The 18971-nt window shown below is 59.7% G+C and overlaps 1 protein-coding gene across 1 annotated transcript; it reads left to right on the top strand.

Moving 5' to 3' along the window:
- Positions 1-4799: 4799 nt before the first annotated feature.
- Positions 4800-18511, top strand: RTN4RL2 (reticulon 4 receptor like 2; the record flags this gene model as incomplete). The annotated part of the gene is made up of 3 exons (XM_081155314.1): positions 4800-4830; positions 10333-10814; positions 17762-18511. The coding sequence occupies 3 exons, from the start codon at positions 4800-4802 to the stop codon at positions 18509-18511; spliced, it is 1263 nt and encodes a 420-aa protein (XP_081011440.1).
- Positions 18512-18971: the final 460 nt, after the last annotated feature.

Consider the following 18971-nt stretch of genomic DNA (forward strand, 5'->3'; position numbering starts at 1 on the left):
TCTCTGAGTTCGTCCCTCCATCTGTAAAAGGGGCCTATTAATAGACCTTCCTCCATAGAGCTACTCTGTGAAATGAGTCAACACATAAGTTCATGACATAAAGTAAGTGGTTAATAAAGGCCAGTTATTATTATAAAGAATATAAATGGACAGAGGCTCTAGAAACCAAGCAGGAAGGAGAAAACACCTCTGAAACTCTTGCCCTTTAAACTAATCTGCCTTAGGCTTTCTTCCATTTTAGAAAGGACTTGGAAAGGAGCCATGTCTCCACCAGACTGGGGGAAGTAGGACAAGGAACTCACTGTGGGAAAGGTTCTGGGTGACTTCAAACCCAGCCCCTGCTGCCAGAGTTTGTGGTCACTGACAAGCTCAGGGGCAGGCCTGCTGGCCACTGGGGGGCTGTGGAACCCTGAGTGGGGCCTGGGAGGTTCCTAGAAATTCTGATCTTCCCTGGAACTCTCATCACACCCTCAGAGCTGAGAAGGGAGAGCCATAGGATCCAGCGGAGTCGCTTTGTTTCTGGTAGCTTCCAATTCCAGAGCGACAGAGAAACAAGGGTGTCACAAAGTCATGGCTCTGTGAGACTTTCAAGAGCATTGACTAAGTCCAATGACGGGGAACCTGAAGTCCAGAGAAGAGAGAGGTCGGTCCCAGGTGACCCAGCCAGTCAGAGGCAGAGTCCAGGCTGGAACTCAAGACTTCTCATTCGGGTGGAGATTGCTTTCATCACAATGGGCAGCCCCGTCTGAGCCAGGGGAAGGTGGAGAAGTGGGGGCCAGCGTGGGGTCAGACACACAGTGGGTAGGAGGTTATAACTAGGAACCGACTCCCACACCCGGCTCCGCCACTCACGACTCTAAGTCCTCAGGTCATAGCTGTGCTTTCTGCCCCTAAACTACAACATCGCTTTGGGCCGGTGCTGTCAGAGTAAAGGGAAAAGTTAATAATAATATTATTAGTGTTTATTGACACAGGGTCAGTTACTCTGTTAGGTTCTCTCGTGTTTTATCTCATTTAATCCTCAAGCAACCCTATGGGATAGTATTGCCTGCCTCCCGCTTTCTGGATGAGAAAACTGGGCCTCAGAAAGTGAAATACCTCCAAGGTCCAAGGTCATCTAGCTGGTGAGCGGCAGAGCCAGGGCGTGAACCCCTCAAAGCCCATGCTCTTGACCGTTGAGCCACCACACCTCGTACCCTAACTGCTAAGTGTCCTAAGCAGTGAGGCTGCCAAGTAGGGGGAGCAAAGGACTGTCCTGTGGGCTCCCTAGGTGGGGTCCCCAGAGGGAAGGGAGGCCTCGGGTGTCACACTGAGAGTAGGGCTGCTGTTCATAAGTGCAAACTCAGAGGAAGTCGAGACTCCTCTAGTTTGTGCCAATATCCCGCTTCTTCTACGTGACTTCCTCTCGCTGTTCGCCACACAGCAGGTGCTCCCCCTTCTCAGGGAAAATCTGTCCCCCAGCCATTTCTGGGGATCCTTGGCTTCCCGTGGGGCTGCCGGTCCATCCACGGCCACCAGAGGGCGGGCCAGCTCTATGGCCAAGTCCGAAGGACCCGCACTCCCCAGGGTGGGGCGCCGTCCAGCCGGGGATGGACCTGGATGCCCTGTGGCACAGCCCTCAGTTACACTTTGCCATCAGCTTAGTCCCTCAGATCTCAAAACGTCTAATTGCAGAAGTTCAACTCATGTTCAAACATAGCGTCTGGTTCTACTGGGGTGAAAATCTTAAGAATCACCCCCAAAAAGGTGACCACCATCACCACCACCACCACCACCACCGCAGACACTGGTCAGAACTTCATTTTACTAAAGCGCTTTCTCATACCTTGAGGGACCGGAGATTTATCAAAGCCTATGAGTGAGTGGCCTGTTCACACTCCACAGGTGAGGAAACGGGGACACCAGGAAGGGCAGGGACTTGCTCAGGGTCACCTGGAGAACTCCAGTCTTCGCCCCGGGAGAGCTGTTTCCAGTTCCCTGCCTGGGGGAGAGGGGGGCTAAAATGTGGGCCAAGGGGTCAGCATGTTGTACCAGGAAGACCAAATGCATTGAGGTGTTTCCTGTAGACAGGCCAGCCGCCACCATCAATCCGTCCCCAAGTACGCACTGAGCACCTGCTGGGGACAGAAGGACTAGAGGAGCCTCCGGCCCTCAAAAGGCTGGCAGTCTAGTGCGGGGAAAGCGGAGAGTCAGCAGGTAACGACAGGAAACCGAGGCCCCTATAATGGGATGTGAGCAGAGGCGTTCCTAGACCTCAGGAGCATACCCAAGTTGGGGTGTGCCCTGGGACTCCAGGGCCTCACCAAGAGACCTAGAGCCAAGGGCTTTTGTCAGATGCACCCCCTTCCCTGAAGCTCACTCGGGGATGGGGGCTCCGGGGCCCTGTTGTGTTGGGAACCCGGGGACCCCCGCACCCCTCTCAGAAGAGCGCGGGCCGGGGAGCCGATGACAGCGCACCTGAGTCAGCCCGCCGCCCACCCGCCCCTCAGCGTCTGTCTACGCATCTTGTGATATTTCGCTCCCCGGGAGCCAGCCCCACTGCGCTCCGGAGGCAGCTCGGCAAACAAACCCGGCGACAGATTGTGCCGCGCTCATTCCGGGGAAGGACGCCAAATCCCACCCTGCTCCCCCCGGCGCTCCCTCCCCGCCGCCCCCTCCAGGCGCCCCCCCCCCCCCCCCCGCGCGGGCCCTCCGCGGGTGGGTCCCGGGAACGCGGGGCCCGTTCCTTCTAGAGATGGGAGGGAGAGCGGGCCCCAGAGATGCCCCTGTTCCGCGCGTCCCGGACCCCACCGAGGGCGGGTGGGAGAGGAAACCCGGGGCGCAGAGGCCGGGGCCGGGAAGAGCGGAGGCTGGGACCGGCAGGGGGCGCGCGAGCGTCGAGGTGCGAGCGGGCAGGAGCCTGCCAAGGAATGAGGTGGGAAGTAGAGGCAGGAAAGGGGCGCGCGAGACGCGGAGATGGAGAGACGGAGACGCAGGGAGCCGCGGGGGCCCGGGGAGCGACAGAGGCGCGGAGAGACCATGGGAGAGACACAAGATAGCGACAGAAAGAGGCAGATGCACAAAGGGAGGAAATGAGAGGGAGGGAGGGAAGGAGGGGACAGGGAGACGCAGGCCATGAAATATGAGTAAGAGTGGGGGGGAAATGGGAAGAATCGCGTGAGAACAAGGGGAGAACGGAACTGCGGGTGGAGCAGAGAGGGAGCGGGGAAGTGAGACCGGCATTTACACAGCGCCGACTGTGTGCCGGGCTCTGCGCGGGACTCAGGAGAGGACGGGCCGGACAGAGGCGGCGGGGCGAGGGGTTCCTTTCCTTTGCTCCGGGGAGGGGCCCTGGGGGTTCCCGCGTTCCCGCGGGCCCGGCTGGGCTGCGCGCAGATGGCTCTGGCACAGGCCCGTTGGTACGCGCCCGCTGGTCACGGCCCCCGAAGCGGTTCCCCCGAGGCCCCGCGCCTGTCCCGCACCGGAACGGCCTCCAGGGGCCGGGGGCCGGGTCCGCTGGCCGCGTCAAGGCCAGGGTGATCGGCACTGCCGCCTTTGCCAGCAAACGGTTGGACCACTGGCCGTCTGGTATCTCCCCGAAGGCGGCCACGAGGGGCCCCGATGGCATCAGGACGCACCTCTCTCTAAAGGACAGTAGGAGCAGCTCGCGTGAAGCCAACGCCCCTCTCTCCACGCTTGAGCCCTCTCCTATCCCCCCATTTAGGATACATCAAACATGCGCATGAAAATGCACCCACGCGCGCACCCAAACTTGCATCCCGCTGGCAAATGCACCAAGAGGCATACACACACCCGGGCAGCCTGGCCACCCATCCCCAAGTTCGCTCGGCCAAACTCAAACAGCCTCACGTTTCCCACCGGCGCGCGCACGCACGCGGCGGGCACTACACGGCTCACCCGTTGGCACACTTACGTGCCCCCCGCTTCCCTGCGCCCGCATGAGAGGTAGCGCGCGAGCGCTCAGAGCCACACCTGCCCGAGCGCCCCTGGGCTGGCGCGCTGCTCTGCGCTCGATCTTGCACACACAAACTCTCGCCTATACTATTTTTATACAGTCGCACACTCTCGGGGCTTGGGATCCAGGAGAGGAAGGGAAAGGTGGAGCCTTGGAGAGCTCCCCGGGGAGAGAAATGGTGGAGGCCCGAACCTTGGCACTAGGGACGCCACGAGGAGGGGGAGGTGCCCCAGGAACCCGTCTCCTCCGGGAAAATTGGGAGGGGGGAACTGGACAAGTCCATGGGGCTCCCACACACTACTACACGCCCCCCTGCCCCCCACCAAGGGATTTCTCTGGCAGTGTGGTGCTGAGAAGGCGACGGAACACTGTCCTCGGGGTCCCCCCTGGAGGGGAGGGGTCCGGGATGGAGGGGCCTGGAGAGCCGCTCCCGCCTCCTAGTGGCCTGGAAAGGGTTAAGTCGGCGAGCTAGGAAGCGAGGGAGGAGCCAGCGAGTGCGGGGAGGAGTGGGGGTGGTTGGGAAGCGCATCCTCGCCGTCCCCACTCTCCCTCGGCTCGCAGCCGGGGCGCACGGACCCGCGGCTCACGGACCGGCGCGCAGCCTGCGCTGCTGGGGGCGCCGGCACCGCGCTCCGACGGCCGGCTCCGGGCCTCCCCACCCCGTCGCGCCCTGCCCCGTCCCGTCGGGGCAGATGGCTCCTCCCCAGACCCGCTGCCCGGGGGGCGCAGGGTAGAGCGCCGCGCCCGGCCTCACCGCCCGGGGACTCCCGGGCCCCCCGGAGCCCCGCGGAGTCCCCGCCGAGCGCCCCCCGCCGCCGCTCCCTCCCCCGAGCGTCGAGACAAGATGCTGCCCGGGCTCAGGCGCCTGCTGCAAGGTAGGGACCCGCGCCCGCCGGAGGTCGGAGGACACCCGGCGAGGGGAGCCGGGCGCCCCCGCCCCCCGGGCTCGAGGGGGCGCCGCTGCGGGGGGGTGGCCTGGCGGGGGGAGAGCCTCGGCCCGGGCCCCGCCCCCAGGGCTGCCGGCTGGGGGAGCGCGCCCCGCTCCGAGCTTTCGGGGGTGAGCGGGGCGCTCGTGACCGTGGGGGACGCAGGGCCAGGAGGACCGGGCCCGGAGGGGGCAGGGAGGCTCGGGCTCCGCTGTCCCGGCTCCACCTGCTCCTGGGGACGCGGAGGACTCGGGCCGGCTGGGGAAGCGCCGACTCAGCAACTCCCGCGCCGGCGCCTCAGCACTTTCCAGTCACCTGAGAGGCCAAGGGCTGTGGGCAGGGGGCTGTGCGAGGACGGGGGCGCACAGGGAGATCCAGGTGCCCCCCCGAAGGACAGGCGGTGGGCGCTGGACAGGGGACAGCTCCGTGGACGGAGTGACAGCCAAGGGTGCGGGCCGGGGCGGGGGCGGGGGCGGGGCGGGGCGGGGGTCGGCGGGGAGCGAGGCGGGGGGAGGCCGAGTCCCGGTTAGACGCGGGCGCGCGGCCAGCGGGACCCCGGCTGGGACCCAGGGCCGGGGAGGAGGGACACCGGTTAGGGGAGGGGCCAGGAGAGGACTAGGGACAGGCGCCCAGATCGGGGGTGCGGCGAGGTGAGAGCCTGGGACCCTGGGGACCTGGAAGGAGGGGAGGTGGGAGACCAGGAGCCAGAGGAGGGTGGAGATGGAGCCTCGGGGACGGGACGGGGTCCAGGACGAGCGCTGCGTTGGGGACGGCGGGAAGGGCAGATGGGAGAGGGTCTGGGAGTCGGTGCCAGGGCGGGGATGGGGCTGGAAGGGAAGGGAAGGGAAGGGAGGCGCAGGGAAAGGACTGGAAGAGATGGAGGGGTGGGTGGGGGTGTTGCCAGGGATGAGACAAAGAGGCTTCTGGTAACCACTTCCACGTGGGAAGCCCTCCATTCCCAAAGCGCCTGCTGTCAGATCCCTTCTTTCAGGGAGTGGTCGGTGGGCCTGCCCGGGGCCTCAGAGCTCAGGGCTTCGGGGGCGGCTGTGAGGGAGCGAGGGGGAGGCATTCGAGTGGAGGGGCAGCCTCCAAGGGTGGGCACCCTGGCTGGCTCCAGGCTGCCATTTATATCTCTGGGCCTCACGTCGGATCCGGCGGACGCGCCACCACGGTGACTGCTTATTTTGGGGTGTTACATTCTGGCAGAGTGAGAAGCTGTTTGCAGCAGCCTCAACCTCCGTCCAAGCGTCAGTGCCTCCCCAGGCCCCTGCGTCACTGGCACTGCCACCACCTCCATCCTGCTCCTGGCTCCCATCTCCTCAGCCCCTGCCCCTCGGCACCTGCCCACAGGCCCCGGCCCCTCCCCAGCCTTTTCTGTGTGGAGCTGTTGCTTCTCTCTGGGACCCTGGGGCCCTCCATCAGAGTCAGAGGCCTTGACTGCCTCCCCAGGGAGCACTATTCCTGGGGCCACTCTGCACCAGCCTCTCTGCCCTGTGGGTCAGTGCCCTGGCTCCTGCCCTCTCCTCTGGGTCCACCTGCCTCCTCTTCAGGTGTTTCCTTTCACTGGGGCCTCTGAACCAAAGGGGGGCCCCAAGACTGAGAACTTTGTTTCCGAGCCTTGGTAATCCAGGGTGACGGCTGAATCCTTGACAGTGGACCTCAATGAATGGATGCTTTTTGGCTCTGGGCACCTCAGCCTTCCAGGATTGGCACCATGTTCATGCCTCTCTCCATCCCTCCTCCGGTCAGTTCTGGCCATATCTTCTGGGCACTGGTCATCTCTCCTTGACTTCCAACAGCCTCCCCCTAAAGTAGCCCCAACCTGGAGCCCAGGAGAGGAAAGCTGAAGAGAGAGCCTGGATTCCTTCTCTGCCTTGACCCTGAACAGCCAAACAGACCCAACATCCTGGTTAGCCCAGCTCTGGGCACCTGAGCACAACTTCGGTCATCCCTTTACCTCAAGGGCAGCATCTCTCACACTCAGGGGCCGTTTCCCCGGGTGACATGAGGTCTCCAGAAGAAAGGCCAGAGGCCCCTTCAGACTTGCGCTTGTCCATTCTGGGTCCCACCTGTACCAGCTGCGTGACCTGAGGAACTCATTTCCTGTTTCTGCGCCTTCCCCTCCCCTTCTGCAAACTGGGGGCCACTATATTGATCGCACAGGGGTTATGTTGTATTCTATGCATATAAATACAGTGCCTGGCACACAGTAGGTGCTTGATAACAGATGACTTCTGCCAGTCCCTGCTCTACACCCCCCTGAACTCTAGCCATTACCTGCAGACTTTAGAAAAATGGAGAAACGGAGAGAGGATGGGAGAGCAGAGGGTGGGACACTATGGGCTTTCCTCAGCCCATAGAGGAGGGGGGTGATGACATGAAGACTTCAAGAAAGGTGTTGAAGGCGACTGTCAGAGATTCGGGTCAGGAGGCCTGGGCTGCTCACTCAGAAGCTGAGCCTTCCCCTCTCCAGCCTTCAGTGGTGTTACCTGGGAAATAAGGGGTTGGCTCTGATGGCCGCTGAGGGGCCCTTCTTCCAGCTCTGACGCTCTGTGCGCCTTGCCCCAGTCTTTGCCAGGGATTCACAAACTGAGGGCTGGAACTGTGGTCCTGGAGAGAGCAGAGGTCGCAGGCCTGAAGGGAGGAGTGGTGGTAAAGAGCCCTGAGAGACATGGGGTGGGGAGGGGACCTATGTGAGAAGGAAAGGGGTGCACCCTGGGCAGGGACAGGAGGGCAGCAAAGGGGGAGAAAGGAACAGCTCACCAGCCCCCCGCCCAGGAGCATTCTAGCCAGGCCTGGGGGCAGAGAAACCCAGTGCCCCCCACCTCTCCCTCCTCCTAGCCTCCAGTGAGAGCTGCAGCCTGAATTATGGATGAGGCTCCTTGGGTTACAGCTGCTTTGCATGGCGGTGATGGCCAGAAATGGCAACAGAGTCACTGTTACAAAGCAGCTGTCGTGGAGGGACCCTGCTCAAGGCCCCTCCTCAAAGAGCCTGCCAGGTAATGGTTCAGGCTTGGGGAGATGGCCATGATGGGGGAGATATGCAGACAAGAGGGAAGGGGTGTGGGGCAAGAAGGGAGGAGCCCCTTGTGTGGGCAAGTGGGGGCCAGAGAGTTGTGGGGAGAGGGATGCTGGCTCCTGCCGAGCTGCTGAGCTCAGCCTCCAGGAAGAGACCCTGGTACCAGGGAGTGGCCCCTGACTCTGGAGCCCCCTGGGATAGCACATCCTTTCCTCTGTCTCTCCTGAGGTACCAGTTAACCCTGGAGGCTGGGGGACAGCTCCAGTCTCTCCTAGGGCTGGCAGTCCTCAGAGCTCACAGTCCTGGGAGCTTGTGGCTAAGGGATGGGATTAAGGGATCAGAGAAGGCTTTAGCTTTCTCTGGTGTCAAGTCCTTGGGGAAGCAAGCTCATAGGGCGACTCTGCCAGGAAGGGAAGTGCCCTGGCCAGGCATCAGGAGACTCCTTTCTGGTCCTTGGCCTGCTGGCCACTTTGCTGTGTGACCTTGGGCAAGTCGCTCGCCTTCTCTGAACCCCAGTTATGACCTCATTAGAACAAGAGCTTGGACCAGATGAACCTGGGGAACCTTTCCAGCTGTGGCATCTCCCCTTCTAAGCCCCCAACCTCAGCTCTGCTGAAAACCACCCGAGGTTCCCTACCCACTACCGCACCCCACCCCTGCCAGGTTCAGATGAGGGGTGAGAGACATGCTCCTCCACCCCACGTGGCTCTGAGAAACTCAGGAGAAAGTAATCGTGAAACGCCGCACGGGGGAGGGGTGAGAAGGGCCGAGAAACGCGGAGGTGGTGTGAACGAGAGGCACAGCCGAGCTGTGTCACTGAGTATTACATCACACCCAGCCCACACACGCACGGGGCGCACTCGCACACACACGGGCAGGGTCCGGGACGCTCGCTGCGGGGCCCCAAGTTGAGGAGCTGGAGCACCACACGTCGGCATGGGGTTCCCCACCCTTGCCTGTGTGTCCCCCATGGGAGGAGGCTCACGGGGCCTTGGTGATGCCTGCGCCACACATCGGTGATGTCTAACGCCACCCAAACACGGGACTCCACAGCAGGTCACGTAGTGTGGGCACGGCTCAAACACAGGCATTCACAAAGTACTCATGGGGCCAGGCATCACGCACAGCCATGGGCCCCTCCGTCTTCCCCAGGGTCTCTGAATCCCAGGGTGTCCCCGGGATTTGGTTCTGGGTCCCAGGCCCTGCCCTCCTCCCCTGGGCCTTTGCAGGCCTAGCACACTGCTGGGGGTGGGTGGAAGGTGTTCAGAGGATGTGTGCCGGCTTTTGGATGCAAGCTCCGCTTCTCCCCAGGCAGACCTGCCAGGAGACCCCAGGAGTCAGCTGGGAGTCATGATAAAGAGTGTAGGTCATGCAAATTACCTCCCAGACCTTCATCAGTTACAGCGAGGGCCAGGAGGCCAGAGGACAGGTGGAGGACCTCCCCACCCCAGTACAGAAACACAGAGGCTTAGACACCCCTTTAGCCCCCAGGCCCTGGAGCCTCCCTAGACCTGCGTCTCCATCTGCATCATGAGAAGGGTAGACCACATCCAACCTTCAAAAGTTACTTTGAAAAATAAAGAATTTTTAAGTGACTTTAAATGAAAAGAGCCTGGGGTGTGAGGGGCAGATTCCCTGGCTCTCACCCAGGAATTCTGATTCTGCACAGGCAGGGCCGAGGAAGCTGCATTCTTCTAAACCGCCTCCAGCGGATTCTGTTGGGGTGGCTGGTGGTCCCTGTTAGAGACCCACTGCCCCCTGGTCCCTGAGGCCCTTCCAGTGTGGACTCAGGTTCTTCGAAGATGAAAGCGGCTGGAAGGCAGGGCTGTGGCCACCAGTGGGCTCAGCAAGGCCAGACCCCAGGTCAGCCAGAGGGCCATTTCCCACCAGCTTTAGATTCACCAGAGATCTCAATTTAGTCCCAGCCCATCTCAAATGGGGGCGACTCTGCTCCCCAGGAGACATTTGGTGATGTCTGGAGACATTTTGGTTGTCATAATCAGGGGGAAGGTGTTACTGGATCTAGTGGGTAGAGGACAGGGATGCTGCTAAACACCCTAAATAGGACACCATATAGAACTGTCCCCCACAACAGAGAGTGATGGGCCCAACTCTCAGTACTGAGGTTGAGGAGCCTGCAAGTTAACACAGTCAAACCCACCACAGTGAAAACAATGCAAAGGACCACTCGTGAGACCACTTGCGACACAGCACAGTGCTTTCTACAGGGTCCTCTTGGCATTTCTTTATTTTTTTTATATACCACAAGTCTCAAAATGTGGAGGTGGCCAGGGCCTCTTGCAACCAGGTTGCCTGTACCCAGAACCCTCCCGCCTAGGAGCACGGAGCTGCGGGCCCCTGGCGGGGTGGACTGGCCCCGGGGGGCACCGGCCCTGGCAGCCTGCCCAGGAAGGCCTGCCCTCTCCCCGCAGGTCCCGCCCCGGCCTGCCTGCTGCTGATGCTCCTGGCGCTGCCCCCCGCCGCCCCCAGCTGCCCCATGCTCTGCACCTGCTACTCGTCCCCGCCCACCGTGAGCTGCCAGGCCAACAACTTCTCCTCGGTGCCACTGTCCCTGCCGCCCAGCACCCAGCGGCTCTTCCTCCAGAACAACCTCATCCGCACGCTGCGGCCCGGCACCTTCGGGCCCAACCTGCTCACCCTGTGGCTCTTCTCCAACAACCTCTCTGCCATCTACCCGGGCACCTTCAGGCACCTGCAGGCCCTGGAGGAGCTGGACCTCGGGGACAACCGGCACCTGCGCTCCCTGGAGCCCGACACCTTCCACGGCCTGGAGCGGCTGCAGGCGCTGCACCTGTATCGCTGCCAGCTCAGCAGCCTGCCCAGCAGCATCTTCCGCGGCCTGGTCAGCCTGCAGTACCTCTACCTCCAGGACAACAGCCTGCTCCACCTCCAGGTGAGCCGAGCCACCCCGCGGCGCGCTCCCCTCGCCTTCCCTGCGCTCCTCGCCGCCGGTCCCTCCTCTCCCCGCAGGCCGCCTTCCTGCTGGCGTCTCCACGTCTGTCCCTTTCCTATGCACGACCTTCTCACTTCTTCCAGGGGCTCTTCTTTCTCCACTTTGTCTCGTCTGTCTTCCTCCTGTTGTCTGTCTGCACCTGCTTGGTCCCCTTGCTGACCCTCTCCCTCTCAGTCCCCTAACCCCCCGCCCCCCGGGTGTCCCCTTCTGCCTCTGCCTGTCTCCTTTGTCTACCCCACTCTGTTCCTCTCTGCCTCTCTCACTAACTTGCCTCCCCCATCTGTCTTCTGGTCTTCTGTCTGTCTCCCTTCACGCGCCCACTCCACACGCATCCTCCGTGTCTGCCTGGGTGATGTATGTGCCTCTTTCTGTGGTCTCTCCTTTCCCCCTTCTCTGCCTTCGGGGCTCTGCCTTTCCCCGGCACCAGGCCTGAAGGTCTTCGTGGCTGCTCTCTGCCCCCCACCCTCTCCCACGGCCTCTGGTGTTCCACAGAAGGTTCCACCTCTCTCCAGCTCACTGGGTAACGGGACAAGGGGAAACCCTACCCTTTCTAGATTTTCCTCCCCAAACCTGCTGTCTCACTGAAAGGGAAGAAAGGAAAAAAACGGGTAAAGAGCTGTTAAGTAGCTGGGAGATGGATGCCCTGAAAACGGAAGGAATAACAGTAATTGCTATTTATTGTTATTATTATTGATCTAAATATTGTTTATTGTTGTTATTAAGCTGACTGTCTGACAGTCAAATCCTCCCATTCTATTTCCCCAGGAAGCAATAACACATCCCCCAAACCACTCGGGGAGAAAACCCTCCCTGGGCCCCACAGCCCCTGGCTGGAAGGGGCAGGAGCATCCACTCTCTCCCTTCCCCCCATGCAGACCTGGACGGTCCTCCTCCCACCCGGGCTGGTGCCTAACTGGTCACCAATGTGCTGATTTGAAAATCAGTCAGGGCTGATGCTGATAAAAGTAACAACGATAGCAATAATAATTCAGCATGGTCTGTGCGGCCACTATGTGCTGAGAATACAGCAGTTAACAAAGCAGACAAAACCTCTGCCTTCACAGAGATAGCAGTGTAGGTGGGGGAAAGGCAGACGTAAAATACGGTAGCCCCCCTATCATCTGTGGGAGATCCAGACCAAGACCCCCAGTGGATGCCCAAAACCACAGATAGTGCCGGACCTTATATATACTATAGGCATACACACCTATGATAGTTAATTTATAAAATAGGCACCATAAGAGATTAACAACAATAGCTAATAATAAAATTATAACAATATACTGTAATAAAAGTTATGTGAATGGCTTTGGGGCCATAATTAAATGAAATAAGGGGGGACTTGAACCTAAGTACTGTGGTACCAGGACACTTGATCTGATAACCGAGGCGGCTACTAAATGTCACAGGCAGGGAGGGTGCGCAGCATGGAGACGCTGGACTGAGGGATGATTCACATCTGGGTGGGATGGTTCAAGATTTCACCATGCTAATTTAAACAGCATGCAATTTAAAACTTATGAATTGTTTATTTCTGGAATTTCCTATTTAATATTTTTGGACCATGGTTGACCGCGGATAACTGAAACCGTGGAAAGCAAAACCGTGAATCAGGTGGGGACTGCTATCCAGAGTATGCTGGAAAATATGTCGTGGTTTTTATGACGGCATCAGTAATGATAATAGCACCCAGTACCACTTAGTGGACACACTATGTATCGGGCACTATGCTAAGGACCTTTTGGGTATCAACTCTGCCATTTACAAATATGTGACGTGTTTAAATCCCCCCAAGCCTCAGTTTTTCCATATGTAAAATGGGGGTAGCACCAGCACCCACTTCCTGGGGATTTCGTAAGTGTAAGAACATGAATAATGTGTAAAGCACTTAGAATAGTGTTTGGCATATGATAAGCACTATAGAAATGCTTGTTAAAATGCTATTTTAAAAGAGAGGCAAGCCTCATTTAACATTGATCTCGGCGGAATGGCCCATCTTGGACCTCATCCTGGAGATCTGGGTGAATTTCAAGGATGCTGAGGCCATGGGTGGGTCCCAGAATACTCCCTCTCTTTTCTTTCCTTCTTAAACTTGCCTAGCACCTCACGGTTTCCTAAGCACGCTCAGCCACCTCACCTCATTTCTGCAGCCGTGTCGGGAGATACTCGCACCTCCCCACAGATGAGGAAACTGAGGCCGAGGGTCCCAAGACTTTGTAGATAAAAGGCCTCTGCACATGAGTCTCTTGAAATATTGCCATTATGGCCAGGGGCTCACATGGCCTCACCAGCAGGTTTAACCTCACGACAGCCTGGCAGTAGGGACAGGTAGGGGCAGGAGGGACACAGAATGAAGTTCCTGAGGCCACCCAACTGGACAGAGCTGGTGGTAGTTGAGCTTTCGTGGGCTGACATTTCGGGCCATTTTTATCATTAGACCTCTCCACTAGGGTCTGTCTGGACGGCGCGGGGTGCTACCCTGAACAGCAGCGTGGGCTCATTTCTGAAGGCGCCCACGTTAGAGTCTACCAGACGTAGGTTCAAATCCTGACTCCTATATGACTTTCAACAAATCACTAAACCTCGTTCAATCTCCATTTTCTCATCTAGAACATGGCAATACGATCGACTAGCACAGGGCTACACTCAGGCACTGCCCCTGAAACCCTGCCCTCCTTCTCAATATTTATTAGCTGTTCACGATGAGAAATCTGGGGTCAGAGGGCCTGAGTTTGAATCCCTGCTCTGCTATTTTCTCACTTATTTAACTTTAGGCATGACGCCTCTCCTCTCTGAACCTCAGTTTCCTCATCTTTAAAGTGGAAATAATAAATAATACCTTCCACAAAGAATGGCTGCTCAGAGTAAATGAGTCTGTATCTACAGCACATAGTTCAGTGCTGAGTAAATCCTGTCATTAGAACCTGGTCCTCCACTGACTCTCAGGCCAGGGCCTGGGGACAGCAAAGACCTGGGCAAAGGGCATCTTGAGTGGATGCTGGGGTCTCCGGAAATAGGAAGTGTTGGTTCTGCACGCCCCTGGCATGAATGGCCCGGGCACCGTGGGAAGGAGGCAGCTTCACACCTGGTCCTTTACAGAGGAGAAAGAAAGAGACGTCCTCTGCCTGTGAACTTCCTGGAGGAACGAGGCTGGGAGATGCCACAGGCAGGGGAGGAAACGTGGGCTGGGTGACGTCCACAGAATCTGGGTGAGACCCGTGATGGGGCTGGAGGAGGCAAGATCACAGCTTTTAAGGATGAGCAAGGTGGAAATGGCAATGGGGGTGGGCTGGAGGTTCTCACAGGCTGTCTTCTATGTGCCAGGTACTGTGCCAAGTGGGCTCATTCACTGACAGATATGTTTGAGCATCTCCTACCTGCCAGGCTTCAGGAGCTAACAAAAGCAGTGCCAGTGCCCTCTTCGAGTCTTTCCTACTTGAATGGAACCCGATGATGATATCCATTCTCCCTTTCAATCATCACAGCAGCCTGCAGGGCACATAAGAGCAGTCTCCGTACTCAGGCACATCTGAGCTTGAACGCCAGCCCCACCTCCGGTTTGCTCTGTGGCTTTGGGCAAGTTACTTCACCACTGTAAGCCTGAATGGCCCCATCGGTACCATGGGGAGATGCCTTGTGCCTCAGGGTTTATGGTGAGGGGTTCAAGGAGATGCTACTTGAAGAGAGCTCAGCACTGTGTCTGGTTCAGAGTAAGCATCATTCCCCCCATTTGACAGCTAAGGACACTGAGGCTCAGTGAAGTGAAGACACCACTCCAAGGTCACCTGATAGTAAAGGGCACAGCCTAGAATTCACCCAGGTCTGTCTGACTCAAGTGCAGCTGTTCAGAGCCCTGTCTACAGAGTTGCATGTCCATGTTTCACTACATATTAGCTGCTGAACCCTAGGCTTGCCTCTCTGAGCCTCCCTTCCCTAATCTCTGAAAGGGGGTAATAGCGTTATCTGCTTCCTAGGGTCATGATGATCAGGTTACTACATGGGACGTGTGTGGCATAGAGCTTGGCCCATAGTTAAAGCTCAGAAAGTCAGCTGCTTGCCAATGCTGACGCGGACTGTGACAATGGCACCAGGCATAGACTGGTGAACACTGTGAGTGGGGGGGCCTGGCACAGGGTAGACACTCAGTACAGCTTTGTTGAATGAACGAGGTACATTCCAGGATTCACTCACTCATAAATATCAGATGCGGATGGATCTTAATGACCAACGATCTCAAGTCCCTTGTTTCACAGATAAAAAACCAAGACTCAGAGAGGTACCTGGAACTGCCCAAGGTCACACAGCTCAGCTTAGTGCCAGAGCCTGGAGCTTGGGGGTTGGCAGGAGGCAAGGTTAAGAACAGGATGCTGTCCGGAGAAGGGGGGCAGGGAGGCCTCATAGAGATTCCATATGGATGCAGAGAGCTGTGAACTGGCTGGGGGAAGTGAGGGAAATGTGGTTTTGGAAATGGAAGATGACTTTAGCAGCCGCTCTCAGCCCAGAGGGAGGGGGCGATTGTGAGGGTGGTGGGGGAGGGCGAGGGCTGTGAAAGTCAAGAGCTTATTAATGCACAGAGAACGGTTTTAATGGTGGAGAGAGAAGGACCGGATTTGAGAGCTGCAGCCGAGGAAGTGGCAGCAGGATTTGGCAACAGCTTGGATGGGGGGAAGGGAAATGGACCCCCAGGCTGAGGCTCCGAGAGGGAAGGGGTAGGACCTCTGCAGAGAAGAAAAGAGGAAGGAGAGGAGGTTGGAACCAAGGAATTTTGCAGCCCCAAAACTGGGGCTGTGGGCTAAAGGTGCCTCAGTGCCCTAGGGGCTCGCTCTGAACCTTTACTCTTCCCTTCCTAACCTTCCCACGCCACAGCTCCATTACCTGTGCTCCTTCTGTCCCCCACACCCCACAGTGATCCTCTGACCAGGTATCTCTGGGTGTGCCCCACTCTTAATGACACTCCATAAAGAAGAGAAACCCTAACTAGGTGTTTGAGTGGAAGGGACTCAGAGCCCACTCCCTGGGTGGGCCGGAAAGAAGGCAAGGGTGCCAGGCCAGATTGGGCCAGCCCAAGGCCACAGAGGCCCAAGGAGCCCACTGGAGACCTGAGCTGAGCATGGGGGTGGTGCAGGGAGTGGAGAATGCTGGTGTCAGAGGCAGCCGAGAAGGTTGAGGGGGACGGATCTCAATGTGGCCAAGAGGAGGGTTCTTGGCAGGCTCAGTTCCTGTAGCGGAGAGGGCGGAAGCCAGATGGGAGGGGGCGAGAACACGCAGGAGCACAGGAAGGTGGAGGCTGTGGGTGTGGGCTGGGAGTCAAGGCCCTCCCCCCACCTGAGAGCCTTTGACCAGGCTCCTGGGTGGGGTAGGGGTTTCATCCCCCCAGACAAGGAAGGGTGGGAGAGCCACAGCCAGGAAACAGACCCCCAAGGGTGCACTGGCTTGAGCATAGAGGATGCTTGTGTCCCTGAGAACCAGACCTCCTGGGCCTGCTGACCACAGTGATATCCTGCATCACTGAGGGAGGACCTCAGTCAGGGGCTCTGGTCCCCTCTCTGGCAAGCCCTCCATCTCTCAGGGTCTCAGTGCTCTTCTCTGTAAAAAGTGGGCTGGGCTGGTGGACCCTGGAGCTGCTCATCACCAATACCTTAGTGAGCTGGTTAAAATGCAGAATCCAGCCCCTGCCCCTTCCCACCCATGGAGCATATCCACTCTCCCTCCCCCACACCCACAGCCGGTTCATTCTGAACCACAGTCCAAGGTCCTTTCTACACAAACACGGCCTGATTTGGGCGCTCCCCAGCCCCAGACAAGTGGGATAGGCCTTCTAAGGGACTCAGAGCCCATTCAGTGATGTAGGATATCAGGCAGCAGCCTTCCTTCCCCTCCCCTGCTGCTCTGGGGTTAGGAGGGGGACACCTGGTCTCTTTAATATCTTAGCCTAGTAGCAGAACTTTTGGACCCTAGTGAGCTCCTCTGTTAGAGGAAAAGGGATGTCAGTCATCTAACTGAGGCCCTACTGTCAGAATAACCATCATTTCTCCATGGTGGCCTACCAGGTACTGTATCCTTACAGTGTGATATCATCTAACCCTCCCTCAGCCTGCTGGGGGTGGGGGTGTTCCCCCAAGTTACACAGACTGAGCAACAGGAGGCTCTAGGGGGCTAACTAACTTGCCCAAAGTAACGTAGCTGGGAAGAGGGCAAGCTGGGTTGGCACCAGGGGCTGTGACTCCTGAGCCTGTGGGCTTCATCACCAGGCTGGACACCGGTGTGCCAGGCACTGTGCCCAGCACTTCACCATCTGATCTTTATGTGGATCATCTTCTTTAATCCTCAGAACAAACCCATGAGGAGGTCCGCTCATCCCCATTTCACAGATGAGGCAACAGGTGTAGAGAGATTACCGACCAGCTTGGCCAAGTTAACCATAAGGGCCAACTCCTAGAATGCCTTCCACGTGGCAACCCTGTTCTAAGCACCTTCATGCACGTGGCTCCGTTTAATCTCCACGTCTTCCAGGTGAAGAGCCTGGGGCATAGAGATGCCCAGGCTTGCCCAAGGTGGCACAGTCGGTTAGGAGAGACCCGGGCTGGAGGCCGGGAGGGCGGGCCGCTCCTCCTCCCAGCGTGGGCCTCTGACCGGCCTGGGAAGTCGGAAGGACAGGCAGGCTCTCAGGCCCCACCTGCTACCTCACAGACCCCGAGGCCTGAGGGATCGCGGGGACTGTGAACCCCTGGCCTCAACTGTTCGCCTCCCATAGGTTAGAGGTTAGAGGTTAGAGGAGGCCGGATTCAAACCCAGGACCCCGAACGGAGAGGTCGGGCGCGCTCCCCTTCCTCCCCACCTCGGGGCAGGGGAGATGCGCCCCGTCTCAGAGCCCCCCCCCCCCCCAGGATGACCTGTTCGCGGACCTGGCCAACCTGAGCCACCTGTTCCTGCACGGGAACCGCCTGCGCCTGCTGACGGAGCACGTGTTCCGCGGCCTGGGCGGCCTGGACCGGCTGCTGCTGCACGGGAACCGGCTGCAGGGCGTGCACCGCGCGGCCTTCCGCGGCCTCGGCCGCCTCACCATCCTCTACCTGTTCAACAACAGCCTGGCCTCGCTGCCCGGCGAGGCGCTGGCCGACCTGCCGGCGCTCGAGTTCCTGCGGCTCAACGCCAACCCCTGGGCCTGCGACTGCCGCGCGCGGCCGCTCTGGGCCTGGTTCCAGCGCGCGCGCGTCTCCAGCTCCGACGTGACCTGCGCCTCGCCGCCCGAGCGCCGGGGCCGCGACCTGCGCGCGCTCCGCGAGGCCGACTTCCAGGCGTGCCCGCCGCCCGCGCCCACGCGGCCCGGCAGCCGCGCCCGCGGCAACAGCTCCTCCAACCACCTGTACGGCGTGGCCGAGGCCGGCGCGCCCCCCGCCGACCCCTCCACGCTCTACCGCGACCTGCCGGCCGAGGACCCGCGCGGGCGCCAGGGCGGCGACGCGCCCACGGAGGACGACTACTGGGGGGGCTACGGGGGCGAGGACCAGCGAGGGGAGCAGACCTGCCCGGGCGCCGCCTGCCAGGCGCCGCCGGACTCCCGCGGCCGCGCGCTCTCGGCCGGGCCCCCCGCCCCGCTGCTCTGCCTCCTGCTCCTGGCGCCCCATCACCTCTGACCGCGGCGCCGAGACTGCAGAGCCCGCGGCCCGCCCGTCCCCGCCGCCGCAGCTCCGGCCCGGCCCTGTGCCCCCCCGCGCCGCGCCCCTCTGCCCTGGCCGGGCCACCTCTCCCTGCCCCGAGGACGCTGGCTTAGGACAGCCCCGGGGCTGTGCTGGTGGCGCAGCCGACTCTCCGGTCCCGACCGCGAACTGGCCCATCCCAGGGCTGCGCGGTCCGCGGCGGACTCCCGAGGACCCTGTCTGCGCCGCGTCTTCCACCAGCAGAGCCTTCGGAAGCTCCGGGGGAGCCCCAGGAGCCCGCGGAGGGGGGCGCCGGCCCCAGGCCCTGCTTCCCTTAGCCGCCCTCGGCCTCCCGGCACTGGAGGAATACTTTTCTCCTTCGTCTACCCGGGACACATTTTAGGGTGCCCGGAGAGAGCTTTCCTCTCCACCGGGGCCCCTGTGTGGTGAAGTTCAA

The sequence above is a fragment of the Miniopterus schreibersii genome, assembly GCF_964146895.1.
Source record: "Miniopterus schreibersii genome assembly, chromosome: 12".
Taxonomy (NCBI): domain Eukaryota; kingdom Metazoa; phylum Chordata; class Mammalia; order Chiroptera; family Miniopteridae; genus Miniopterus; species Miniopterus schreibersii.